Source organism: Vidua chalybeata, chromosome 13 (genome assembly GCF_026979565.1).
Source record: "Vidua chalybeata isolate OUT-0048 chromosome 13, bVidCha1 merged haplotype, whole genome shotgun sequence".
In the NCBI taxonomy this organism is placed as follows: domain Eukaryota; kingdom Metazoa; phylum Chordata; class Aves; order Passeriformes; family Viduidae; genus Vidua; species Vidua chalybeata.
Window position 1 is genome coordinate 7,564,172 of NC_071542.1, and position 24,704 is coordinate 7,588,875.

General features: G+C 43.8%; 1 protein-coding gene and 1 long non-coding RNA gene across 2 annotated transcripts in view; one reads left to right on the plus strand and one right to left on the minus strand.

Annotated features, from left to right (window-relative positions):
• Positions 1-8,358: 8,358 nt before the first annotated feature.
• On the minus strand, positions 8,359-11,413 carry LOC128794611 (uncharacterized). Its single transcript, XR_008433204.1, has 3 exons — positions 11,313-11,413; positions 8,726-8,859; positions 8,359-8,530 (listed from the first exon to the last, which is right to left on the minus strand). It is a non-coding gene; the product is annotated as an uncharacterized LOC128794611 (long non-coding RNA).
• Positions 11,414-12,232: 819 nt separating this feature from the next.
• The window catches only part of RFX7 (regulatory factor X7), a 49,599-nt gene continuing 37,127 nt past the window's right edge, over positions 12,233-24,704 (plus strand). Inside the window, exon 1 of the mRNA XM_053954675.1 lies at positions 12,233-12,468. Within this exon, the coding sequence (XP_053810650.1) occupies positions 12,320-12,468 (149 nt within the window). The 5' untranslated portion in view covers positions 12,233-12,319. The remainder of the gene's footprint in view (positions 12,469-24,704) is intronic.

A 24,704-nucleotide genomic window follows, 5' to 3' on the forward strand; every position in this document is an offset into this window, starting at 1 on the left:
TAGTATCTCCTTTAAATAGTATATTAATGTATTATAGTGTAGTTATAATAAAGAAATCACTCAGCCTTCTGAACTGGAGTCAGACATCATCATTTCTTCCCACTGGGTTCACCTGCATTTACAATAATTAGTATCTGTGTTTGATCCCTAATAAGTCAGAACTATGAAGCTGTAATGCCAGTGAGATGGAAAAGCTATTTGATAGCTCTAAAACTGCTCTTCTTCCAGACAGTGCCTCTGGCACCAGCTGTTGGAGCTAGGAGTTTTCAAGGCCCAATTCTTTTCTTTCTCAGAAGAGTTTCTTTAGACCCCTGAAGAGTAATATCAAAACCCCCGAGGAGCAGAAGAGTTTAAAATGGACCTGACATAACTATGTATTTGCTTGATCTTATTTGAAAAGAAGTATAAGTCAATTTCAAGTTTTACAGTCAGTGTCTGAGGAAGTTGCCAGTGCACCACAGGCCTTCTCATTGCTGCACATAGCAGCTCGTCTCACCAGACTCACCAGTTGGGTTCTGGCCACCTGCTTTATTTTCCTTTGTGTTTTTTTTTTTCATCCTATTATAGCCTGACCTCTCATTCAGCAATTATTTTGAATCATGCTGAGGACACATTTTCTCTCCCCCTTTGGATTTCCTCCAAATCTGAGATGCAAATGCATTTCAAAATACCATCTTCCGAAGTTATTAGATCCAGAGCTTGGTGATGTGTACTTAGCTGAAGTATCAGACCAGCAAAGAAAGACCAAGAATAAAAGAACACCATATAAATATTGACAGATTGTTTTTATGAGTAAGCTATGATTATCCTTCATTAATTTGTCTATGCTTTCAGAAAGAGAGGAAATTGCTCAAAAGCAGAATAGTATTTTTTGCAATAGACAACTGTGTGCTGGGATTGTTAAAATTTCTATTCAAGAAATCCCTCAAAATGAAAAAAAACTTAAGAAAAACCCCCACTCTCTTACAGGGAGGCATGTCTGCATGTTTAAAAGTAACACCAGTGTGTTCTATATCTGTGTCTGTAATTTGAGATTAAATACACTGTGGATAAGGTTAAAAACATAATCTTTTCTAACCACCTACCAGGCATTTATGCAGTATATTGTTTCCTTTCTGACAGTTAAATTACCAGTAATAAAGCTTTATAACTGTGCCATGACAGTGTTTGTCCTCTAACATGGCTGTGCAACTGCATCACCTGCTCTAAGCTGCACCAGCACAGTGAGGGCAGAATCTGGGCCTGTAACATTTAGTTAATCTAACTGTGTTCCAGTAGCAGAGCTGATACCTTTCTACCTCCTCCCTTACCTTGGTGCTGGAGGAATAAAGCAACTCAAACTAGTCAATTGCTGCAATTCTTAAAACAGATTTTCTGTGCACAAACTTGCCATCTGCACAATCATCCTTTTCCTCTTCAAGTAGCAAAGAGCCAGAAGGTACTGAGCCCCCTTTCTGTGTTGCAGAGGGAAAAATCCCAGACATGGCTTTGGTAGCTGAGACCTGCTGGTTTTTTTAACCCATTGAAGTATTTTCTAAAGATGCTCTTTTTTCCATGTGCTTGGCTGGTGTTATGGTGACCATGAGTGAATAGATCAAGTTACTGGTATGGGAGTAGCCCTGCCAGGAAGCCAGAGGGCACGGTCAGTGCTGACTGTTTTTAGATGCCTGAACAGGCACAGCTCTAAGTTGGGTGCCTGCTAAGTTAATAAAAGGACTAAACATTATTTCTTCTACCTCCTGTGTGTGGACAGAACACAGCCTGTATCTGAGGCAAGCCTTACTCCTGGGCTCACTGGCCCTTACAACATTGTGTAAATAGCAATATTCTAAAACTACGGTTAGAATTTTTGAGTTTGGGTTCTGCTAGAATTTGAGGAGAGGACTTGTGAAAAACTGAAAGGGGAGAAACTAAGAAAAAAAGCAAACAGAGAAATGCCCCAACACGGGAAATTTTTATGAACAAAATGTGATCAATTCATTCTCAAAGTTAAAGCAAATGAGCAGATGGAAGCTGCCCCTACTTCCTGTCTTAATGCTGAAAGAGATCTGTTCCTTGCTTCATGAAGGAAAGAAAATTATTTGAATCAGGAAAATCAAATTAGGAAGGTGACCTGCCCATTTATTTATTTTATTTTTTGCCTGGTGTTAGAAAAGATACAGCTGCAAAGTGTACTGGTTTGTAAACTGAGCCACTCCACTAGAAATTGTTCAGATGAAAAATGCTGAAAAACCCTGAGCACCATCCCAAATAGTAAAGTCCAGTATTTTATTAATTATAAGCCCCATGCTTTCCTCCTACTCCCAGATCATATAAGTCATAAAGTGGCACCTTTTAGGTAAATTTCCATAATTTCACACATAATATTTATTAAATACATGAATCATCTCTTAGGTTCACTTAAAAGTAGCAGAGGACATGAAGTACTCTCTTGTATTAAAAATTATACCTTTTTTCTTTTTTCTTTTGAATTGTTAGAGCAATGTTAGAAACCTGATAGTGTGGTAACAGCTGTTTCTTGGCTCTGTGTGGTATTGATTTGTAAGAGTAGTGATACAGAACTGTTCAGCTAATTAAGACATTGATAAAGTATCTTGATAAAGGATGCCATTGTTCTCTTATCTAAACTGATTTGATACTGGCTTTCTTGCTGAGCACTGTTAAGACCACAGGTACTGAGAAGACCATCACCACCACTGCTGACTCATTCACTGCTGTGCTCACTGACACGGGAGCTGCTCCCCAGCCTTTTCTTGCCACCCCCTTCACGGGCTGTTGTCTGCCCAGGGACCAGCTTCTCTCACCAGCTCTCTGGCTTCATCCCCATCTCACTGGTACCTCTCTCAATAGCCTAATTTTGGCTCTGAGCTACATTTAATGCTTAGATAGGATAAGATTTCAGCCAGATGGATTATGAACAGCATTTTCTTTTCAATGTTCTTGGCTCCAACCCCACAGAAGGTTGCTTTAGCCCAACAGAATAAAGTCCTGTCCTTCAGACAGCTCAGCCAGTTACCTTACTTTAGCATGCAGTGTAATTGTTGTGCATGTTCCACAGAAGGCATTTCATTCACAGCTTCTGTTTTGCACCTGGAATCTGAATGTGCTGCTGACATCAGGACCCCAGAGTGCCTTATAAAGGCAGATGAAGGCATTAAGAATCTGGACCTTTGTACAGTATCCTAAATAAACCATCTTTCATTTCTTGTATTTCACCCTGATAAGAGAATATAATGTCTGTGGTCCACTGAGCTCTATGCTGGTGAGTAAAACTCTCTGTGAAGCTTATAAATTCATGCAAATAGATAATATTGCTTTTCCCCACCTTGATTCAGATTATAAATCAATGAGATTTAGTCCACCACTCCTTATGAGTAATTCTGCAGTCACATATTCATGCTGAGGAAAACTTTTCAGTGAGATTTTTTTCAAGATAAATCTTTGCCAGCTATTGGAAGTGTGATAATTGCAGAGCCACTAACATTTTCCTGCTCCATATCAAATGCATCACAAATCTGCCCAGCATCTTTGTCAATCATTTAAAGTGTAGCTGACAAAAATAATATTTTTAGAATTATTATTAGAAGAATTTATGGTCTCTTATGAAGTGAAAGTGATTTTGATATATGAACAGCATTGGGAGGAACTGCCAGTTTGAAAACTCACACCAGACCTCTGTGTGTAATATTCTTGTCTCGCAGGAAGTAGTGGGAGTAATATGTGAAAAGGAGTTGTTCACAAGTCAGAATCCTTAGGAGCTCCCTAGATGACTCTTCCTGCATTTTGTGATATTCTGCTAAAAGAAAGTTTCTCTTTCCCTTTCTTGAGCCTTTTTATGTCACAAACTGTGCACACAAAGGCATGTGCATAACAGTTCACACTGGTTGCTCAGCAAAAGATGTAGAGGAGGATCAGGTACAAAACAAAGGTTCCACTCATGATGGTGGTTACAACTACAAATCTCAGTGCAAAATAATGATAATTATTAAAAGAAAGGTATTCTTTAAACTGTCTCTTGTTAAAGGCTGATTTATCTTTCCACACTATAATGATACGAATACCAGACAAGCCTTTGCATTGCCTTTGCTCACAACTTAACTGGAATCACAAACAGTTTTCATAATGAAGTATACAGCCTGCAAAAAATTTGTATGCCAAGTGTGTCCACAGGACCTGTTGTCCCAGACTGTACCTTTCCCAAAGTGTGCACTGCCAAGCTCTTCAGTGTGTTTAGTACTGCACAGCACTGTAAGCCAACTGATGTTTATTACTGTGCAATAGGTCAATGCAGAGTTTCACCACAACAAGGTACATTCCAGTACAGGCTGTACATGAAGGGCACTATCTTATGGATCAGCTTAATGGGGAGAAGAACCTGCATCTTACTGGGGATGTGCTGAGCACCCACCTCAGCCTCAGGGGAGAGCAGTTAAAGTGGCAAGTCCTATCCTTGTAGTCTCCAAGCACAACTACTCTTGATTGGTACCTGGCCTTTTCCCAGGCCTCTGTGGTGGAGGAAATCCTCCTCATGTCCTGTCTCACTCCATATAGCTGCACTAAGGCCAACTGCAATTACTGGTATGTGTATTATGTAGACTAATTACATCTATGTAACATAATAAATATATGTGTATTATACCTGTTATGTTCTTAGAGCAAAGATACAGCCATAAAAATACACACCAGTCTGCTCTGTACAAAGAAGACAGATGGTATTTATTCCCTATTAATTAATATTTCATGCAGAATTTCCTCCCTCTTTAAATATCTTGAACATCCGTTTTCAAAATTTGAATGTACACATAGAGATTCTTTTTGTTTTGACAGCTGACTGTTGTATTTTTTCTCCATTCAACATAGGTGGCCTTAGTTTGTTCTTACAAGTGCTATCTTGTGTATCTTCAATCTACCTGTCATTATTATAGTTCTCCTTTCTACTTGAATCAAGTTAATCAATTGATTTAATTAATTTAAAGATGGAAAACAAACAACGGTGCAAACCCTCCTGAAATTTGGAGAATTAATAAATGAGGTTTGACAGGTTTGTGTCTGCAGGTTTTGTCTTCACTGGCCATCACCTTATTTAATAATTTGCTTTTTCTCAGTCACATGTTTCAGAATAACATTACACATAAAGATGAAATGCAGCCACTGCTGAAATTTTATTGTTCAGTGTAACTTGTTCACAAATGCTCCTGGAGACACGTGGTCTTTGTCTGCTGTTGTAGTTTTACACTGGAACATTTCTGCCTTACAACTAGAGCCACACATAAACATGGCTAAAAACAAAAAAGCAATGTCACTATCATGGATATTCCAACCCCATTGCTTTAAGGGATACTTTAAAGGAAAGTAGGCCAAAAACTTGACCTATTTTAAAAGACATGGCAATCTGTTCTTTTAAAAAATCCTTCACACTTCATTGAGTCCTTCTCTGTCTCCTATACCATGAAAAATATTGTACAGTAGCAAGATTCAGAATTCTTCTCTACTGTTACCCACACAAACAAATACTGCAAAATGAAATCTGCAGTATAACAAATTTATTTTTCTGCATCACTGATCTTGAAAAAGAAATCATCTTAAAAATTACCAAATGCATACATTGAATTAATTAGGTGTAACTAACTAAAATTGCTACATCACTGCACTTTCTCCATAGTGTTAGTTGCAATGGATCCATTTGGTAACCAAGAAGTCTTAAGATCCATAAAGGACTTTCGCTTCTAGAGCTTCAGTGTTTTGAATTCGAAAACTAGAAGCAGTGAGCCATATTTCTCAGTTATTTTGCTATTTGAAATCTGGCTGTGAAACTCTGTTTACTTTGTGTTGGACTCCCGCCAGAGGAGTCCTGGTTTTAGCAGATGGTCGTGGAGCGGAGGCCAGACGTTTCCTGCTGCGTCCTGACGAGGCACTGATAGCAGCGCTCCCAGGCGAGGCACTGATGCCTTCAGCAGCCACCGAGGCTGGAGAGCAGGCGCTGCTGACACAAAGGTTGGGAGGAGTCCATGAAGCAGCCCCTGCGGCAAATGACTTAGTGGAAAAGAGGGTCCTGAAATGGTGCTCAGAGGTGGTGGAGCTGTCAGACAGAAGATGAGCAGGGGAAGAGCTGGAGTTTTTACCAAGAGGAACTAAAGTGTTAAAAACAGATGGGCATAAACCAGTACTGAGGAGATGTGATTGCTTTGATCTTTGACAGGACACTCCTCTGCCTTGTCCAGAAGAGACTTGAAAGAAGAAGGTCCAAATGGAAGGCTTTACTGTGGTGTGGGTTTACCTGTCTGCTCTACCCGCTGCAGGGAGCATTTCCCTTTCCCCCATTTCTGGTGGGTGGGGGGGGAGGGAGAGGGCAACTTCTCTCAGAACAAATATCCTTAATATGTCCTCAGGCTGGGTTTGATCTTTCAAGATGCTGCCTGCTCTCAAGATGGGGAATCAAAGGGCAATGCCATAATCGCAAGCACTTGAGTATCGCTGGATTGCTGCCTTGACAATTTGCATACAGGAGAAAATGGAAACAAATTTCTCAGGAGGCTGTATGACTTGGAAATCTTCCAGAAATCCTTCAGGCAACAGTAAGATTAAGGACATCCATAGTTTATCTGGGGATTCAGATTTTGAACCAATGTAGCTAAAATTCACGGTTCCCATGCCATATGACTCTGTGCTTGGGGATTTGGTGCTCTCCCATTCCCTGCTATCACATACCTGGAAGCACTGCATTAGTGTGTCATTCTAATTTGGGTGATGATTTTGTGTGGGTGGCAAGGCTCCTGTGAACTGCAGCTGACCCCTTCCTTGCACTCCAGCCAATCTGCAGGTAGGCAGTGTTGGATTTTGAGTGCTTGTGCCTTTCCAGATTACTACTGGATCTCAAATAGAAAGAAATCCCAGGAAGACTGAAGTGTTGATTGCCTTGTTACATCACTTGCATATATTTCTCTCTCCTTGACCATTAGCATAAGAGACAACTGACAAGATCAGGCATCTGCATAGGGGTCAGACTAAAAGCATTTTCCCCCAAGCTTCTACTTGCAGAGCATCAACATTCAACAGCCCCAAAAATGGGGAAAAATGGTTTAAAACCTCATTCAGCCAAGTACCAAACTTTGGTATTTCTTTCAGTGAGAGCCCTTCCTTCCTACTTATCAGTGCTGTACAGGACAGCCTGAATCACCACTTTCATCATCCACTGTCCTCTTCTGTGTAGTTTTCTTAGGCTGTAGTAGTTGCTACCTTTTTCTACCTTATTGACTTCTTCCAACTTGAAGTCAAGAATGCAGTATCTGGAACACCACACCGGTGGCATTTTTTTACAGCTCAGCAGCTGAGCCCATTTGACATTACTGAGACAAAGATTTATTGTACTGTACAGAGGAGATAGTCTACAGAAATGAAGTTTCAAAGTATCTGTATCATCAAAGAACATGGATAGACCTTGGGAATTTAATCTGGTCATCATCACTTATGGAATGCAAGTGATCTATGTCTTACCCAAGATGCAGAAAGCCACATCCTCCTCTGACCAGCCCTGGTGAGCCATAGCCAGGCTGGGAGCCCAGGCCTTGCTGTCTTACACCTCAGGATCATCCACATTCACACAGAGGAAGGGCTCATATCCCATTCATTAGCACCCTAAAACTGCCATACAGAGTCTGAAGCCACTTCGATCACTAGGCAGAGGGGTGGTTAATGCTCTTCCTTTGCTAGAGAAGGAGTCATGATCATGGGGCCTACCTCAGACTTCCCCAGCACGTTTTTAACATTTCCTGTTATTTGCCAAGTGGCCATACTGTGCACCACACAATGCTCACTCCCACTCCAAACAGATGCTGCAAGACCCAGCAAAGCTTAGAAAATTTCTGGTGAAGCAGGCTTTCATTGTAATTAAAGTAGCCCCATTTTCACTGCCCAGTTTGAACACAGACCATTTTCTTCTGTCAGCTTGGATGATGTGAATCTGAAGCTGGGCTAACCAGCTTTTTTTTTTTTTTTTTTTTTTCCTTTAATAATTGAAACTATAAAAACTGAAGCTTTCATTAAAAATTGTTAGGTGAATTACTAGTTATTGCACTTTGATTGTACAGATACTACACATGAATGGAGCTAAGAAAATAAACAGAATCAGAGCGAAATGTCTTGGGCATAGCTTAGGACACACAGAGACAGGCATCCCTGGGGAAGGAGAGTTGCAAAAAGGCATCAAAATGGAGTTCACTGAACTGGCGTTTAAAGCTTTTGGGAAGTGTCTTTTTTTAGCAAACCTTTAAAGTCAATTATCCTCAGAGAATGTGCTTCATGTTTGTCTTGCGGATAAAGATAGTGAGATTTCATAATTTATCTGGCTCATACCTCTGTGTGTGCAGGCCCCTGGCCCTGTGCTAGACAAGAGGCAGCAGATCCCTCTCTGTGGACAGGAGAGCGGGAAAAGTGCCTTCCCCTCAGTGCTGGCTGCGAGCTGCAGAAAGGGCAGTGAGGCATTCCTTCTTGAAAGTGAGAGACACTGTATTCCCCAGCTGTCAGACACAATCTATTATGGAAAAATCAAAACAAAACAAAGCCACGCTGAACTACAGCAGAGAAAATCCTGGAAAATGGGTTGGACAGTACTTAAGCACAACTTTTCCCCACAGAGAGGGAATGTGTTACATCCGAAGCTCCAGAAATAGAGGGAAAATAAACAGAGCTTTTGGAATTAACCTGGCAAAATGGAGCTGGCTCCCACCTGTGTCAGGACAGCACAGTGGAGCTTGTCCTCATGCAGACAGCCAGCTCTTTCTCCAGAACAGCTCTTTCATTCTCTGTTGAAGATCATCCTTGGATGAATATATGTGTCCGGCACAGGAGACTTGCAGTGCTCTTGAGTTAGAAAAGACATGAATTTTAGCACTAGTACAGCAACATCAGTTTTCTAGACAAGTAAAATCTACCTGCAGAAGGAGAGAGGAAGCCCCCACCTACTCACAGTTCAGCTGCTGTGCTCTTCCACAAGGGCAGATGTTTGGAAAATAGGAAAGAACAGGAAAGATCCTGGTCCTGCCAACACTAGTCTGGTTTCTGACATGCTGTAACTTTCACACATGTCTTTATTTACAGTAAGGGAATTTAAAATTAACTCATATGTATTACTTCTGGTATGTTTCTTAAATAGTGCTGACCGGGAGCTAAATGTTTGCATCAAATTAAGGTTTTTAGAACCATTAGGTACAAGAACTCCAGCAGATGGTTGTAGTGGTCCTTGATGGAGAGATGTCCAGTCAGTCCATCTCATGGCTGTTCATCTCATAGCAGTTAAATAATTCCTTCAGTATCTTCAAGTTAATTCTGTCAGCACGAGCTTTGTTGACACAGTAATTCTGGATCTATTTGTTCTCTGCTGTAGTTACACATGGCCACATAAACTGTGAATGGGCTGCCACCATCTTTGCCCATTTTGCACAGGTGCACGAGGGTGTACGAAACACGAGGCAAATTCAGCTGGTTGTGTGGGAGGCAGCCGAAATGGCCCCCATTTATGAACCTGTGCGTGTGTAAAGGGCAGGACTCCCCCGCTGGGTGTGGAAACAGGCACGTGCCAGACCCGTGCCAAGGCCAGGAGAGCACCGAGGGGACTTACTCCTAACAGGAAAGGGCTTGTGGAGAGCAGAGAGAGAGCTTCCCTTCTGTACTGATACACAACACAGCCCCGTTTCTTCTAAGTATCACACTGTGAAAAATGTTAATTTTTTATTTACTGCTAGGCCTGAGAAGGAAATCTTTTCTTTACACAAAACAGGACCCTCATCTCATTTTGGGCTCTTGTGGAATCTTGTTTTGGGCCTGATGCTCAAACCCAGCAATAACAGGCTTATACTTGGAAGGCTTCACACCAAAGGCACAGAAAAAAAAAGTATTTTTTATAGAACAATTGATTGATAGTGAGATATGGGAGAATAAGCATAGCTTTGGAAGCCCATGGACCATTTTGACCACCAAAATGCAACCTGGGAGTCTGGCTCACTTGTTTAATCTCTGTGCCAGTTTAATCCCATTCTGCCCTAAAACACCTGGTGTGATTTCAGGGTGGTACTGGTGGCCTTTGGGTGCCAGCCTGACATGGTATTGCAGATTTTGCAGAAGAGAAGTGACTCCTTTTTTTTTTCTGGGTCACATGATGCCCATACAGCTCTAAATAAACATGTTTAAAAGGTCATGTCTGGGACCTAAATTAATGAGGAACTAAATAATGAACTTGTCTTCCAGCTGGTTTAGACTGAAAGCAACACTGAAATAATGTATATTTTTTACAATTTATTGTAATGGTCTATGCTCCTGCAAACATGATGCACATCTGTTGAACCCTATTCTGACGTGTAGTGCCATCAATTTCAATCTGGGACAATATATAGGTGTTGGCCAGAATGATTTTATGGCTTGGATCCCTGTGGGTTAAATTCTGATCGGGCAGATGTGACAGAGTCCAACAAAAGATCTCAACAGAAGCAACCCTGGCTGTGTTGATACAGTTGCTCTTAAGGGGAAATTGCCACAAAACTAAAAAATGTCACCAAGGACCAAGACCCTTGTCTTCCTCTGCCAGTTTACCTGCACACTGATGTAGTTTTCTTGCAAAAAGCATAACAGCTAGGATTTAAAATTGATTACTTCTCTGCTCACTTCTGATAAAAAATTTTACTTTTATTTTTTTCCTAATTTTTTTTAAATGACCGTCAGAAATTTTCAATTATCATTAAAAAACCATTTTAAATCAGAGGCAGGGACAAGAAGGCTTAGTTTTTTTTTGATTCTGATGAGAGGTTTCGTAAGGCGAAGATCACCATCATTGTCATAGCCATTAATGTTCTGATTTTGGAGCAGTGGAGACGTAAGCAAATATTTATTTTTGAAAGGCCTTTGCTTCGGCTGATGACAAAATGCTCATCTCCTAAATTTAGCAAAGCTGTGTCTCCATATGTATATTTATATTGTTAGTCACCTTTAAGCCCACATTTTTCTGTGATCAGCACAAGGCAGGGAGTCACTGCATCCTTGTGTCAGAGAGGGCACCTGCATGTCCATGCCCCTGCCAAGTGGGCTGAGTGTCCAGTTGTGAATTCCAGTGGGAACAGCCCAGAACTGGAGTGGCTGGGAAAGGAGGGGCAACAGGGGGGCAGCTTGAGCAGGCTGTGTTACCATAACCCTACAGGGAAGAGAAACAATAACCGTGGAATATCCAGAGCTGGAAGGGCCCCACATGGTCATCCAGTCCAACTCCTAATAATGACTTTAATAATGGTCACCTTCTATCACCGTCCCTGAATTTAGGTATTTACCTGTCCACTATCCCAGGCTGTGCAATTCCTCTGGCTTTTTTCTTTAAAAGCCACGATCCCAAGGAGTAGAAATATGGCTTGTGCCTGTAGTTCAGAGAAAGCAGTTGTGGTAGCCGCACAATTTAAATTTTGGGAAATTGTTTTCACAGAAAGGTTGTGGGTAAAGGCCGGTGGAACTAATGGCAGCCCGGCCCCACTCATGTCTAGGGAGCACGCAGGAAGCCTGAGGGCGAGCAATGGCCCGGCCTGCCGCCGCCCGTGCCGGTGTGTGGCTTCCTCAGCGCCGTGTGAGCACGGCGGCACTTGTTATTTTGTTACGAGCCGCGGCGGAGGGCGGGCCGGGCGCGGGGGCTGCGGGGCGCGCCCGGCCGCGGTGCCGCAGCTGATGTAATGCTGCTGCCGCCGCAGCGCCTTCACGTGTCTGCGGCGCGCCCGGACAGCGGGGCAGCAGCGTGTGCCGCACGGTGTGTGCGCCGTGACACACGGGGAGACACACACACACACACACGCACACACGTGTTATTTGGGCCGCCGGGCCGCTCCGGGCGCAGTCCAACCCCCTCCCCACCGCGGCGGGGGTCCCGGGGCTGACGGAGGGGCCGCCCCCCCGCTCCGGCTGCGCTCGCCGCCCCCGGCCCCAGTCGCGGCCCCGGCCCCCTCCCCGGCAGCGGCGGCGGCGGCGGCGGCGGCGCGGGGCGGCCCGTGTGTCGGGCACGCCGAGCCTGCGCACTCGGCGGCCGGGCGGGCACGGCGGCCGCGGGGCGAGGAGAGGCGCGGGGCGGGCCGGGCCGGGCCAGGTGCTGCTGCGGGGCGGGGGAGCGCGGAGCGACCCTGCGCGGGGGGCGGCGGGGGCCGGGCGCCATGCGCCGAGCCGCGGGCCGGGCTCGCCATCCTGCGGCGTAGCGGCGGGACGGGTTCCGCCCGTGATGTCCCCCGGGCAGCCGGGGAAGGCGACTCACTCGAGCGCTGCGGCAGAGGCCTAGTGCGGCCAGCGCCGCTCGCGTCCCATGGCCGAGGAGCAGCAGCCGGAGGGGGGGCAGCCGCCGCGGCGGCTCGCCGGCACCCCCGCGCCCGGCGGGGCCCTGCCGGCCCTGGTGCCGGGGCTGCAGGGCGGCGAGGCCAGCGCGCTGCAGCACAAGATCCGCAGCTCCATCTGGTAAGGGCCGGGCCGGGCGAGCGGGGGAAGGGCCGAGGGGCTGCGCGGGCGCGGCCCCTTTGTGCGGGCAGCGCGGAGCACACGCGTGTTCGCGGGCGGGGGTCGCGGCCGGGCCGTGCCCGCGGCCGGCGCCGCTCGGGCAGGACCGGCCCCGTGTGCGGGCGGGCGGCGGCGCTGCCCGGCTGCGGTGGGCGGCGGGCTCGGGTCACCTGCCGCAGGCGCCGCGGCCGGGCGCATCTTGCGCGGCCCGCGGCGCTCCCGGCCGTGTTTGTAGCGCGCACATGAGCGCCCAGCAGGGCGCTGGTGCAGCGGGGGATGCGGAGCTGGGCAGGAAGGGTGCGATTGTCCGGCCCCCTGTAAACCTCTGCTCTTCTGAGGTCTCAGGCAGTTCAAATGCAGTTTTGGCTGGAGCTCACGATGATTTTCAAGTTTCTGCATAGGAATCCAGGTTATTTTTTGTTGATTCTTTTCCCTAAAAATTCAATTTCTTAGTCAACTAGCATTTTATTTAAGAATTTTATGTGTATTAGGGAAACGAGGTGAATCGAGTTTAGGTTGGTGCAAATAGAGCACTTTGTTGTTCTTTGTTTTTTAGGGTTTTTTTTTTTTAGTATCTGCAAGAGGCTGTCACCTGCAGCATTTGTATTTTATGTACGTTTTTAAAAGCTGCTTTTGGCTGAGGGCACTGGTAAAGAGTACTGAAAGTTGGGAGTTGTAAATACAGGTTACTCATGTAATGTTTTCCTTTATATACACACACACACACCATGTGTATTTTATACATATACTCATCCCAATAAAAGCTTACTGATCTAGCTTGCATATTACGTCATATTACAGTTAGATTGTCTGGTTTGAATGGATGTCGCTAGAAAATAAACAGAATCTAAACATAATTTTACCTTCAGATTTATTTATTGTATGGCATACTGAAATTGCTTTTATTATTGGGATGGTGGTTGTTTTGTTTTTATTTATTTAAACAGTAAATAATAGTTCATTCTCCTTCATCCACACTTGCTACCTTTTGTTTTGGTCTTCTCTGCAATGTGACCTAGAGAAGGAATATGATCTGCAGAATTTTCTGTCTTTTTGGATCATAAAATCTTCACACCCTCCTAATTTATTATGGTATTTAGTGATGGTCTTTTCACGTTTCCTTCTCTTTGCATGAATGTGCTGTTTGGAAATGATCCTCGGAGAGCATGTTTACATTGCATTCAGATTAGGAGGTATCATGTCCAAGTTGAAGACAAAATGGCTACTAAGTAAAACCTCTGCTTTTATTGTGCCTTTTCTTTTCAAGGAAACAGAGCACATATGTTAGCTTCTGAAATGAACACTGCTTGTTTGATTCAGGTGAACTTGGTGAATAGCCCAAGCCCATGTTTGGTACAAAGGAATGAAGCGTTTTGCTCGGGGTGAGTGGCTTGCCTGGTGCCAAGTGCCTGTGACCAGCAGAGGTTTTCCAGCACCTTGCAGCCCTGTCTCCTGGTACTTCCACAGGCGTTCCTCACCTTCACAGAGTGTTCCTCCTGGCTACCTGCTTCCTGCACCGGGCTTCAACTTCCCTGCTGCTCTCAGGCAGCATCTGTTCCCTGCAGGTTGTGCTGTTGAAATGCAGTATTTGAAGATAAGGTTATTTTTTTATAAGAAAACCTTTTCTTTTGATGTTTTCAAATCTTATGTTTCTCTATTGTGATCAAGCAGTCTTCCTTTGAGGTTGGAGTTTAATGTGAATTTGCATCTTCCTGGAGATGAAGTGGTTGTTTTGGCACAGCAGGGATGAGGAGCACTGCTGAGGACATTGTGCACACTGCACCCCAATAAACAGTGCAAAGTCTCCTTCTGAACTGGCAGCAAACTGGGGTTTGCTCTCTGTACAGTGGGTGCTGGTGATGGATAAACACCAGGAGAGGTTGTGGAAGGCCAGTTGTGAAAATGGCAGCGCATTGCTGTTAACAGAGTGAGGTGTAATGAGCAGAGCAGAGCTTCTTCCTCTTTTCTCCTTCCCTCCTCTTCCTCCCCTCTTCCCCTGCCGTGCCAGTTGCATGTGCTGGCAGGTTGGTGCATTCAGTTCCCCCTTTGCTTCCCAGCAGGTTTAGCACATCCAGCTCAGTACTCTTCTCTGTTGTTTTCCCCGCATGTGTTTGTAAATAGTAGATGGAGGCTTTTAGTTGGTTGTGTTTGTTACAGGTTTTTTAAAGGTTTCAGTCTTCAGATTGTACTGTCAGTGAAAATAGTATAGCAAAATATAGCAGCTACATAAATACTGGACTTGAGGATCACAAACAAGTCTATGCTTGTCCCTCCACTTCACAGACAAATATAGAGACTGATGCAGACCTCGAGTGGGACAATGAGCTATTAATTGTCTCAATTCGTACTTATTTTATTCTGTTTATTAAATTAAAATGTAGATTGACAAAAACATATTAAGTAATTGTGTACATGTGGAGTCCCTTAAATTGAAACAATCGTTTAAGCCCTGCTGGTTGCATTTGCAGGCATGGTCATTATAGGTACTGAAGACTTAAAAATATGCTTTTTAAGTGTCCAGTCTGTGGGGGTTTGGTTTTTTTTTTTTTTGTTGGGGTGTTTTTTGGCATATAAGGTGACCACTAGTTTGAGCTAAGGAGGGGAAGATAAAAGAGTGACTTAGCTGTGCTTAGAAACAAATCAGGAAGTATTTATTTGCATTACAACATCATATACAGGTATTTAACTGCTATTTGGTTGCAGTAATTGAAGCTCATCACTGTCTATCTGTGTTTGTGTCCTGGCTGCCCCACTTGAACACATGCAGCAAAGCAGTGTCTGGTTTTGTTTCGTGCTGCGTGAGAGTTGCTGAGGCGGTTGGATGTGTTCTTACGGTGTGGGTGAAGCGGGCAGAAATAATACTGGATGTCTTTTCCCATTGACGGATTAGAAGTCTAGACAGAGAGAACACGTCTTTGGGAGCCCAGCCTGGCTGATTAGTGTCAGCATGGGCGGGTTTGTAAATTACCCTGGTCTTCGCTGGACACTGGGCCTTAATCTGCCTGTTTTTATTTCTCTGTAGATTCGTTAAAGCTTTCATATTTATTAATAGCTTTTTGTCCAGACGTTGGAGCCCGAGGCGGGAAAACCTCCCTAGTCAGCTGTCTGAGCATATAGACTAATGGGGTTTCACTTACTTCTTTGGGTGAGGGTACTGTATTATCAAGTGTGTGTTATTTGTATATGATGTTTCTGTACCCAAACATATGGTGGTGAAGACAGAGTCTACTCAGTATCACGTTAACTTGCCAAGGAATATCTTGCAGCTGAAGACACCCAGCGAAGTACGGATGTAAAAGCAGCGTGGCACAAGGATTGGGATGCAGAGATAGCCAAGGGAGGATGGTGTCAGCTGAGGGTCTCTCATTGCTGGCATAAAAGAAAAAGACCAACAGTTTTAGGCAATTTAATCCCTCCACTCACTGTATTAATCCAAAATCCAGTAACTGTGAACATTGAAGGAACGGACAGGTTTGTTTTCTTGTTCACTGTTGCAAATAACTGGTGATGGTTCTGCTATGAGCGCTTGTTTACCATTGTAAATGGTAATCTGGTGCTTGCATCTGTGCATGGGTTGGCCCCAGCTCCTTTCACCTTGCCTGCATCTCAGCTCTTTTTGTCCTAAAGGCATCTGTTAGGATTTGAATATTGCAATTCTGCTTGAGAGATTAATTTCTCTCCTTCCCCGCCCCAGTGTCTCATGTGTAAACCAAGCTGAGGACCAGGCAGTGTGGAATGGCAAACACAAAGCACTGCATTTGCAGCCATTTCAGGCTGGATGTGTGTGTGGGTTTCAGACCCATAATTTTTGTCCTCCAATCACTCTTCTAGCTAGAAGTTGTATTGGAAAACCACATGAGCAAGTCTGGGCAGTGCTGAAATTGTGTCCTAATGCCCGGTTTGTCTCATGTTGAAAAAGGAGCAGGAGATAAATTGTGCCCTTGTTACTTTTGGGCTCTTGTTATTGTGCTAGAAAACCAGATTAGCTGATTGTAACACCAATGTTTTCTAATCTTTAGAAGGCTCCATTCTTTTTTATGACTTAAAACATTCCTGCTCCCTCCTGCAGTTGCATCCATCACTCCTCATTAGGCATTGTCAGCAAGCGTGGATCGTCACTTAGCTGTTGGCAGAGCAAGTGTTCTTCAACTTGGGAAATGCCATTGAGGTTTTTCATAATAGGAATTGCTACTTATTTGTATAGTTAGGTCAGCAGAAAAAATGATTGACTTGATATTTTTAATAAAATTAATATTGATTGACTTGATATTTTTAATGCCTGGCAGTGAAGAGGGAAGCTCGAGGGGTATGTGTTTCAGGCTTTTAGCAAATGCAGATGGATATACCTTTTTGGTGTTTTCTTTTGCAGTTGAAATTTCTGTATGTATTTTTTTAAAACAAGAATTTATTGAGTCAGGTTGGATTAATGTGTAAACCAATCCATCTGCATTTTCTCTCTTTCTTGTAGCTTGGGAGAGGGAGACAGGAAGTAAGAGAAAAAAACCCCTGACATAACCTTCAGTATTTTGTTAAGTAGCCTGTCAAAACTGAGAGAACTCAAAATTTCCTCTGATTACAGAGTACTTGTGGTTATTCTGTGCCCCCAGCCTAAAATGCAGTGGCTGTCATTCCCTGCTTCATCCTGGTTAATTCATTGTTGGAGGTGGGAAACACAGGTTATATAATTCTTTAATTATGGATTACTGATTTCTGTAAGGAAAATCAAATAATTATCATTGACAGGTGTACAGGCTGCACTTACTTCACTTAATCTATGCAACATCAGAAGTGTGTTTACCTGCTTTGAAAAAGTACCTTGAGCCCCCTAGCTGAGAGATGATGAGAATGTAAAACTGCAAAGATTTCTTGTCACTGACTCAGTTTTCCCTGGCTTCGTGGTTCCAGTGATTCCAGGTGTTGGTAAGGTTTGCCTGTCCTGAATGTGTTTCCTGATATGGTGTATAAGCAGTCAAATACATAGGAAAAAATTGAGCCATGGACCATATTTTAGAGTAGTTCATGGTGATTTCAGGGAAGGTCACCCCTCCTTGGGCAAAGCATTTAGCAGTTTGTCATTCTCCTTCACACTCTGCTTCCCCAAATGGATAGGAACAGAAAGTGGAATTTGTTTCATTTCACTCCACCTGGTTCTGTACAATTCCCATGTAGTTATTGTGGAGGAAAAAAAGGCATTTCTGAGGAGAGGGCTAGCTCTTAGGAAAGATGTTTCCATAAAACAATCCATCCAATCACTTCATGTGCCTAATTCTCAGATTGCAAACAAATTTTAAAACAGGACATAACCATCTGTGGTGCAGAACTCATGAACTGGGCAAAACAAATCCTACACCATTTGTCCCTTTCTCAGCTTGACTTCTCCTGGACATGGCCTCCATGGGTTGTTCCACTTTCCACTCCTCTGAAATAGGGCCAGGTGTGCCCTTTATCTGTTACTACACATTCCTGTGTGCAGGACGCTCCTTTTGTGGGGAAGCCCCCAGAAGGATTCCTTGTCACCAGAGCAGGGTAGAAAAGCTTTCGCTGTTCCCTGCTGCAGTGCATCCCTGTGGCAGCGGGCAGGGCGTGGGAGGAGGAGCAACTTTCCAAAACAGGGCACGGCCACCACAGTGCTGGAGGTTCTAGGTCAGCTGGTGTGGAAGCCAACTTGGTCTGCAGGCGTTTTTACAAGGTTAGAAAATAAACCTGAGTAAAATGAATGGTGACCTTTATGTAACCTTTGGAGAACGGAGCTGAGGTTTTATTGACTATCCTGGCTCTGAGTTGATGGGAATAGCTTTGCAGAAAAAAGGTCTTTATAAAACCTGCTTTTAGGAAGAGTGGATTTTTCACTCTTGTTTGTGGGTTTTGTTTGTCTTTGTTTTTTGAAACAATAGAATCTGAAAAACTATATGGGGGGAAAACCACTATTCAAGTAATAAAAGATTTGGATAAGTTTTACTGTTGTTCATTTGGAATGCATTGGAATGCATGCTGTTGTTGACTTCACAGCATCAAACATATGCAATTCCTTGTTTCATAAACATTTTACTTCCCACTGCAGGAGTTTCCTCATTGAAGCAAGTCAGATGGTGTGACATTGTGGTTCAGTGCAGCAGTTCTAATGAGTCCTTAATAAGCACAGAATTGCAGGGTTGTCATCCCAGGCCTCTGTAGCTGGGTTTTTTGCCATTTAGGAGAGTTCTGCATTATTTGCATGTGTCTGTATGCCACTGGCAAGTAGGAATCCAAATCTCTACCTGAAAAGAACACTTGGAAACTCCCCCTAAAAGTTTCTGGACACTGTATAAATTAATCAGAAAAAATAATATAATTGGGTGAGATGACAGTACTGCTCAGGTTGCGGTGATCAGACTTACACTAAGCACTGATTAATCTTTTAATTAATTGGAGCTTGGGGTGGTTTTGTTAGTCTTTTTCTCTGTGTGTTTATAGTTTTGAAAGCAGGGGTTGAGCTTAATGTTTTTATACAGATCCCATAAGTTATGTATGTTGCCTTCTCTTGTTACTCTACTCAGCTGCTTGCCAAACAGAAGTATTTGGAGAAGGGCCAAAGCTGCAAAATTCAGATCAGGATCCAAATTTGGTTTTTTGGTTCAAGCCTTTCTAATTTCTAATATTACAAACCCTTATATATAAATAAAGTGCTCTTTATTTTTAAACTGTGGCCATGAGGACAGGGAGGTGGCTTCTTCACCTCCCTCTGGAGCAGTCCAGGTACAATGCTGGACTGTGTGTTACAAAGCCATCAGCAGGTGATTCAAGGTCAATTGAATGGGTGAAAAAGCAGCGTGTGCACTGTCACCCTGAAAGAGCCTGAGCAAAAGGCCAGCACAAATTGGTGCTTTCAAGCCAGTGAGAAGAATCCCCTAAATCAAAAAATTCTGGAAGTGGTGGGATATTTCTATGACATTAGATCTTTGGGAATTTCGAGGGTTTGTTTTGTTTTGTTCTAAATGGAGTTACCCAGTATCTCAATTTTAATGCTTTCTTGATTTAATGGAAAAAGGATTATCTCTCACCAAGTAGGATGCTTGTTATCAGCTGCTGTGCCATCAACAGGCTTTCAGTAAGCTGCCCAGTGTTTTGTGTTGTTGAATGTTTAATCATTAAGACAGTGGGAAAAAAACATTCAAAACTTCCCAAATATTTTCCTAGTGGCTTCTTTTGAATTGCTTGTGGTTGCTGTGGTGGCATTGTACCTGTCAAAGGGTGGGCAGGCAGGTGTTGCTGCAGGAGTGGGGATGGGGGCGGCTCTGGCTGGTGGGACCTGCTCCCGGTGAGTGGCGTTGTCCTCGTGGCTCGTGTGACCTGAGCTGTTGTCCCTCCCTGGTGTCAGCTGTAACCCACAGACACCCTGCAGGGGCAGGTCCTGCCTGTTCCAGGGCAGGACGTGTGTCCATGGCTGGGGGTGTACCTGTGTTCCTCCACAGTGATGAATCCCACTCAGCTTTTCCCTGGAGCTGGTTGGGAGCGCTGTCCCTTGCCCATTGTCAGGTACTTCAAGTTTGGGAAGAAAATCTTGTTCCTGGGGAGAACTTGTTTATTAAATGAGGCATATTTGTATCTCCCCCTGAGAGGAAGTTTGTGGTTAAATGTCAAGGTCTGTGATGGATGGCTGTCCTTTCTGATGGATGGCCTCACAGGTGTGCAGGCAATCTGTATTTCTCAGTTAGAAATTCCTAAGGTACCATTATAAGGTTTTGGGACACCTGTGGGTGACAAAGTTAGATTGCACTGGACAGTAGAAATTACAGTTCATGAGTTTGCATATAAAGCAAAGTGGATTATACTGTTTTTAAAGTGGTCAGCAATACAAACTGTTGGAACTTCTTCTCAGTATGAATGAGGTTGCCTTGTAAGTATCAACACAAGCATCCTTTAGACAAACAAAAATTAGTGTGTAAGAAAAGTGTGCTGAATAATAGGATGGGCAGTTTGTTCTGTGTTTGCCTTATCTCCTTCTTGCCCTTGTTTAGAAATCACTCGGAAATACCTGGAGTAGTCTTTGTGACTTCAATGGGAATATTCCTGTGTGCCTTCTCCCTTCCTCTTCAGAACCACTGCTACATTAAAACACAGACTGGAAAGGCAGTTACTTAGTACCACAAGTGGTAACTCTTTGAAGGCCTCTTTATTGAAAAGCTTTAACATTTATTTAATATTTTTTGTGGATGGAATTTTAATCTTGTTTTTTAATCTGCTCTGGAAAAATGTGACAGCTCCTTCTTTCAGAACTGTGTTAGTTTCATTGCTAGTTCAGTGGAGTAAAGTGCTTGAGAGGCTTGGGTGCTTGTTAAATTGGGAGGAGAATTCTGCAAGGGGATTCTGGATCCTGTGTGAATGCAGTGTCTGGAGGCAATCTGAAATTGAGACTCGAGGCATCTACTTCAGGGCTGGACATCCTCTGGCAGGACCAGTTTGTTGTGTGTGCTGAGGGTGTGTGGGCAGTAGTTTCTTGGAAAGAGCACACAGGGTGCCCTGCCCAGGAGAGCTGTGCTATTGGTGCTTGGCATCACCCGCTCCAAGCCGGCTTCGATGCTCTGTGCAAGGTCCCGATTGCTCTGTGGTCCTTGTGCTGCTTCTCTGGAAGTTGGAAGTTGTGGGTGAGGCATCTGTGAGGCTGGCCAGCCCTTGGTGAAAGCTGCAGCTCCTTCTGCTGTGATGGGACTGTCTGAAGAAAAGGCTAAAAATAATTTTGAACTATTTTTGCAGGAGTCAGATTATGCCACAGAAGCTTTTTATCCAAGCTCTGACAAAATGTGACAAAATTCCTTTCATTAAGGGTGTATAAAAGGTTGGTGAGTTTTCTTTATGGTTTGATTTTCTTTCTGTATTAAGCCTTTTGGCATGATAAATGATGAAGGCCTACAGTTGCTATTAGTGACCATATAAACTAAATGAATTAGTTGATATTTAAAAGACAATCAAGTTACTCACAGGCTCCAGGAGCCTGTTCTGCAGCATTAACTTCATTAAGCTTGATTCCAGTGGTATAGTTCAATCAGTGACTCCTAAAAAGTTGTGACATTAAATGGCAGCTGAGGGAAAAGTATTAGCTTCTTCCATTCAACGAGTGAAATGGGAATGGTATATATCATTTTAAAGTGCAAGAACTATCCCTGGAAAAGGATATTTTGAGCATAATCTGTTAGTTGTTGGGAGATAGCTTGCTGAATCAAATAAAATATTTGGAAATATTGGTGGTTTGTGTGTGTTTCATTACACTGGACAAAGGTTTGTCTAAATGAAGTTCACAGTGAATCTTTAGTTAAAAATTAATCTTGAGCATCATTTTATCATGCAAAAAAAAAAGATAAAATGCTGACCCTTAAGATTTGGTAACCTGTATAATTAAGTCTGTGATCCATGAAGATATCCAGACACATCTCTTTTATTGGTTACTTCTGAATAGAAGCCAGGTGTCTGATTACCCTGTAGATCCGTGCCTGAATATGCTCTGAGTAGTCAGTTTTCGGTTAATAGCAGCTAAAAAATGTTAATAGTCTTGAGCTCTAAGGCTAAGAATAAACACAAACCAAAATACTTTGTTTGGTACCAGTGAGTTTAGGCAGTCCCCACTTAGCTTTCATGGAACGTGTCTGCATGGACTGCATCTTTCCTGCGAGCAGCTTACTTCTCTTGGAGGGGGTAGGAATGTGGGTTCATATATCACTGTGGTTTGTACAATCAAGTTGGTGAAACTTGTAAGGTAATTGAAAAACACAGTTCAGCTCATGTGTACCATGGTTCCCTGTGTGGAAGCCCCTCTGTGAACACGTAGTGCACTGGGATGCTGTCAGTGAGTAGCTCCAGCTGTTCAGGGTGAAAATATTTGCAATAGATAAGTGTTTGCAGTGCATAGCTAATAATTGTTATTTGTCACTTTACAGTGATTCTTGTCACTTTAGTAAAGTTCTTAGTTACTGCTGAGTACTTTAAGTAGCAGTAGCTTTGTGGGAAGTGAGGCCCAGTGTAGGACCTGGAGATAGCTTGAGTGTATTCTTCTGGAATTTGTCAAACTCAGAAAGGTGAGTTGCAGTTTTGGCTTGATTAGTTCAGCTCCTGAGCAAAGGAGTGGCAAAGCAGCATATAGTTCACTGTGAAAACTGAAATCAAACTGTGTTAATAATCAGGAAGGGACGTTTTCATTCTCGTAATGCGGACATCTGCTCTCCCGCTGCAATGTTTACGCATGATGTGATTCATGGGAATGAAAATCCAGACTGATCAATTCTGTAGTGCTCTTAAACAATGTGTCCTTCTGGAAGGACCCCTCAGACAAGTAATTGTGGGTACCATTAGCATGAGACTCTTACAGAAACATAATCCAGTGGATTGTTAGATGCTGAAAACGTGTGGTAGCCTACAGGTGAATGTCGACAGTGCTGTTACCCTGGTGAGTATTTCTTTAGAACTGTCTACATACATCTGAAATATAATTCTGTACTGTTATGATTTTTGGAAAGTCAGAAGTTTAGTGCAACTTTTCTGAAATCTGATCTAGATTTAATGAAGCACAGCCTTTTCTGGTTTTGACTCTTTTACTAAGTAAGTTGTGGTGTAACTGTGCAGCTCCCTGGGATGTAATAGGGTGCTAAACTCAGTGGCCTGTGTGGCTGTGGCTTCAGTACTTTGTACTAGGACAGGTCACAAACCCTCTACTGCATTTTCAAAAGAAAACCATGACACTATGAAAACTTCTGAAATAGGTGTCAAAATGCTTATGGATGATGCTGTGCCTGCAAAGCAGGTGTGTTACTTGAGAAGAAAATGGCTAAGTTGTTAGGTTTTCAGGTCCCATTCTCCTCGTTACCTGTAGAAGTAGGATAGCAAGGCAACAAACTGGCTGCATACATTGTTCCCTGTTCTGAGGACAGAGAACTGAACCCTAAAGTTGTGGGGTATTCAATGTTGCTCAGATGCTTGCTGTTCATAATTTCCATTCATGAGCAGGTTTTAGATGAAGTATCCAGATCGACTCACTTGTTCAGCCATCACAGCTGCAGAGGCAGCCTGGCAGGGAAGGAGGCAGTGTGTGGGGTGGAGTGCATGGTGTTTGCCTGCCCCACACTGCAGCTTCTGCAGTGCTGCCCTGGAGCTCTGTGCTGCTGCTGCTGCTGTGGAGCTGGCCTGGCCTGATGGTGGCAGCCCCAGAGCTGCACACATGATCCAGGTGGGAGCAGGCAGTCCTGCCGTGCAGGGCCATGTAAGATACCTGTTGGACAGTGTTAATTTGCCACCTAGGAGTGAGTGCAGTTGTGTTTAAACTCCTTTTTTAAAAATCCTTAAGAATTGGAGTAGCATGCATTTGTAACTCTTCTGAAGATCCTAGTTTAGGGTTTAAAACCTTTTAAAAGGTACCACATAGATTATTTTTCTACCCCCAGAAGCAGAGGATGATGGAGAGCTGATGAGTTACACTGCTTTAGCATTCAGTGAACTGACCTTTGAGATAGGCAAGAGTCTTCTGGCTCCTTGCAGCTCTTTATTTGCAGAGGCCAGAGAGCTTCTGTGTCTAGAGTAGGTGAAGCTGATCAGCAGAGGCGAGTGAGTTCTCGGTGCAGGTGCAAGGCTGAAGGATGGATGCCTGAAAAAAACCTGTGGAAGCTGAACAAGGGGGAGTCCTCTGAAGTGGGAGGTTGTATGGTCACCATCAGGCAGCAGTGCCATGTTCATCCTGCATGTGTTCAGCTTTAAATTGTCACCTGATAGTAAAGTCAAGGACAGGAGAGGGTTCTGGGATGTGCCAGTGAGCAACATGGCACAAGTAGGAGAGAAATTGCCTTTCCTATGGCAATGAAGCCATGCCTATCTAGCAGGAAAGAAGTGAGTGACCCTTTTAGTAGGCAGATGCTTGGAGAGCGCATGTAGATACTCAGGGCATTACTCAGCACAGGGTAACCTAAGAGGTTGCAAGAATTGCATTCCATGGGAGTCAGCAATCGGGTACAGGTTCCTCAAGTGGAAAAAAGGGTGCAGAGGAATTGTGTGGTGGGCAGCCATGAGAGAAAAAGGAGCAAGGAGAAGGAGGAATGCATGTGTGCAGAAATCAGGGCAGAAGCAGGGGTAGTAGGATGTTGCAAGCAGCCTTGGGAGGAGAAGGCTTGATAAAAGCTGGATTTGTTTGCAAAAAGACAGGCTGATACCTATGGGGGAGCTGTTCAATGTGGAGGGGA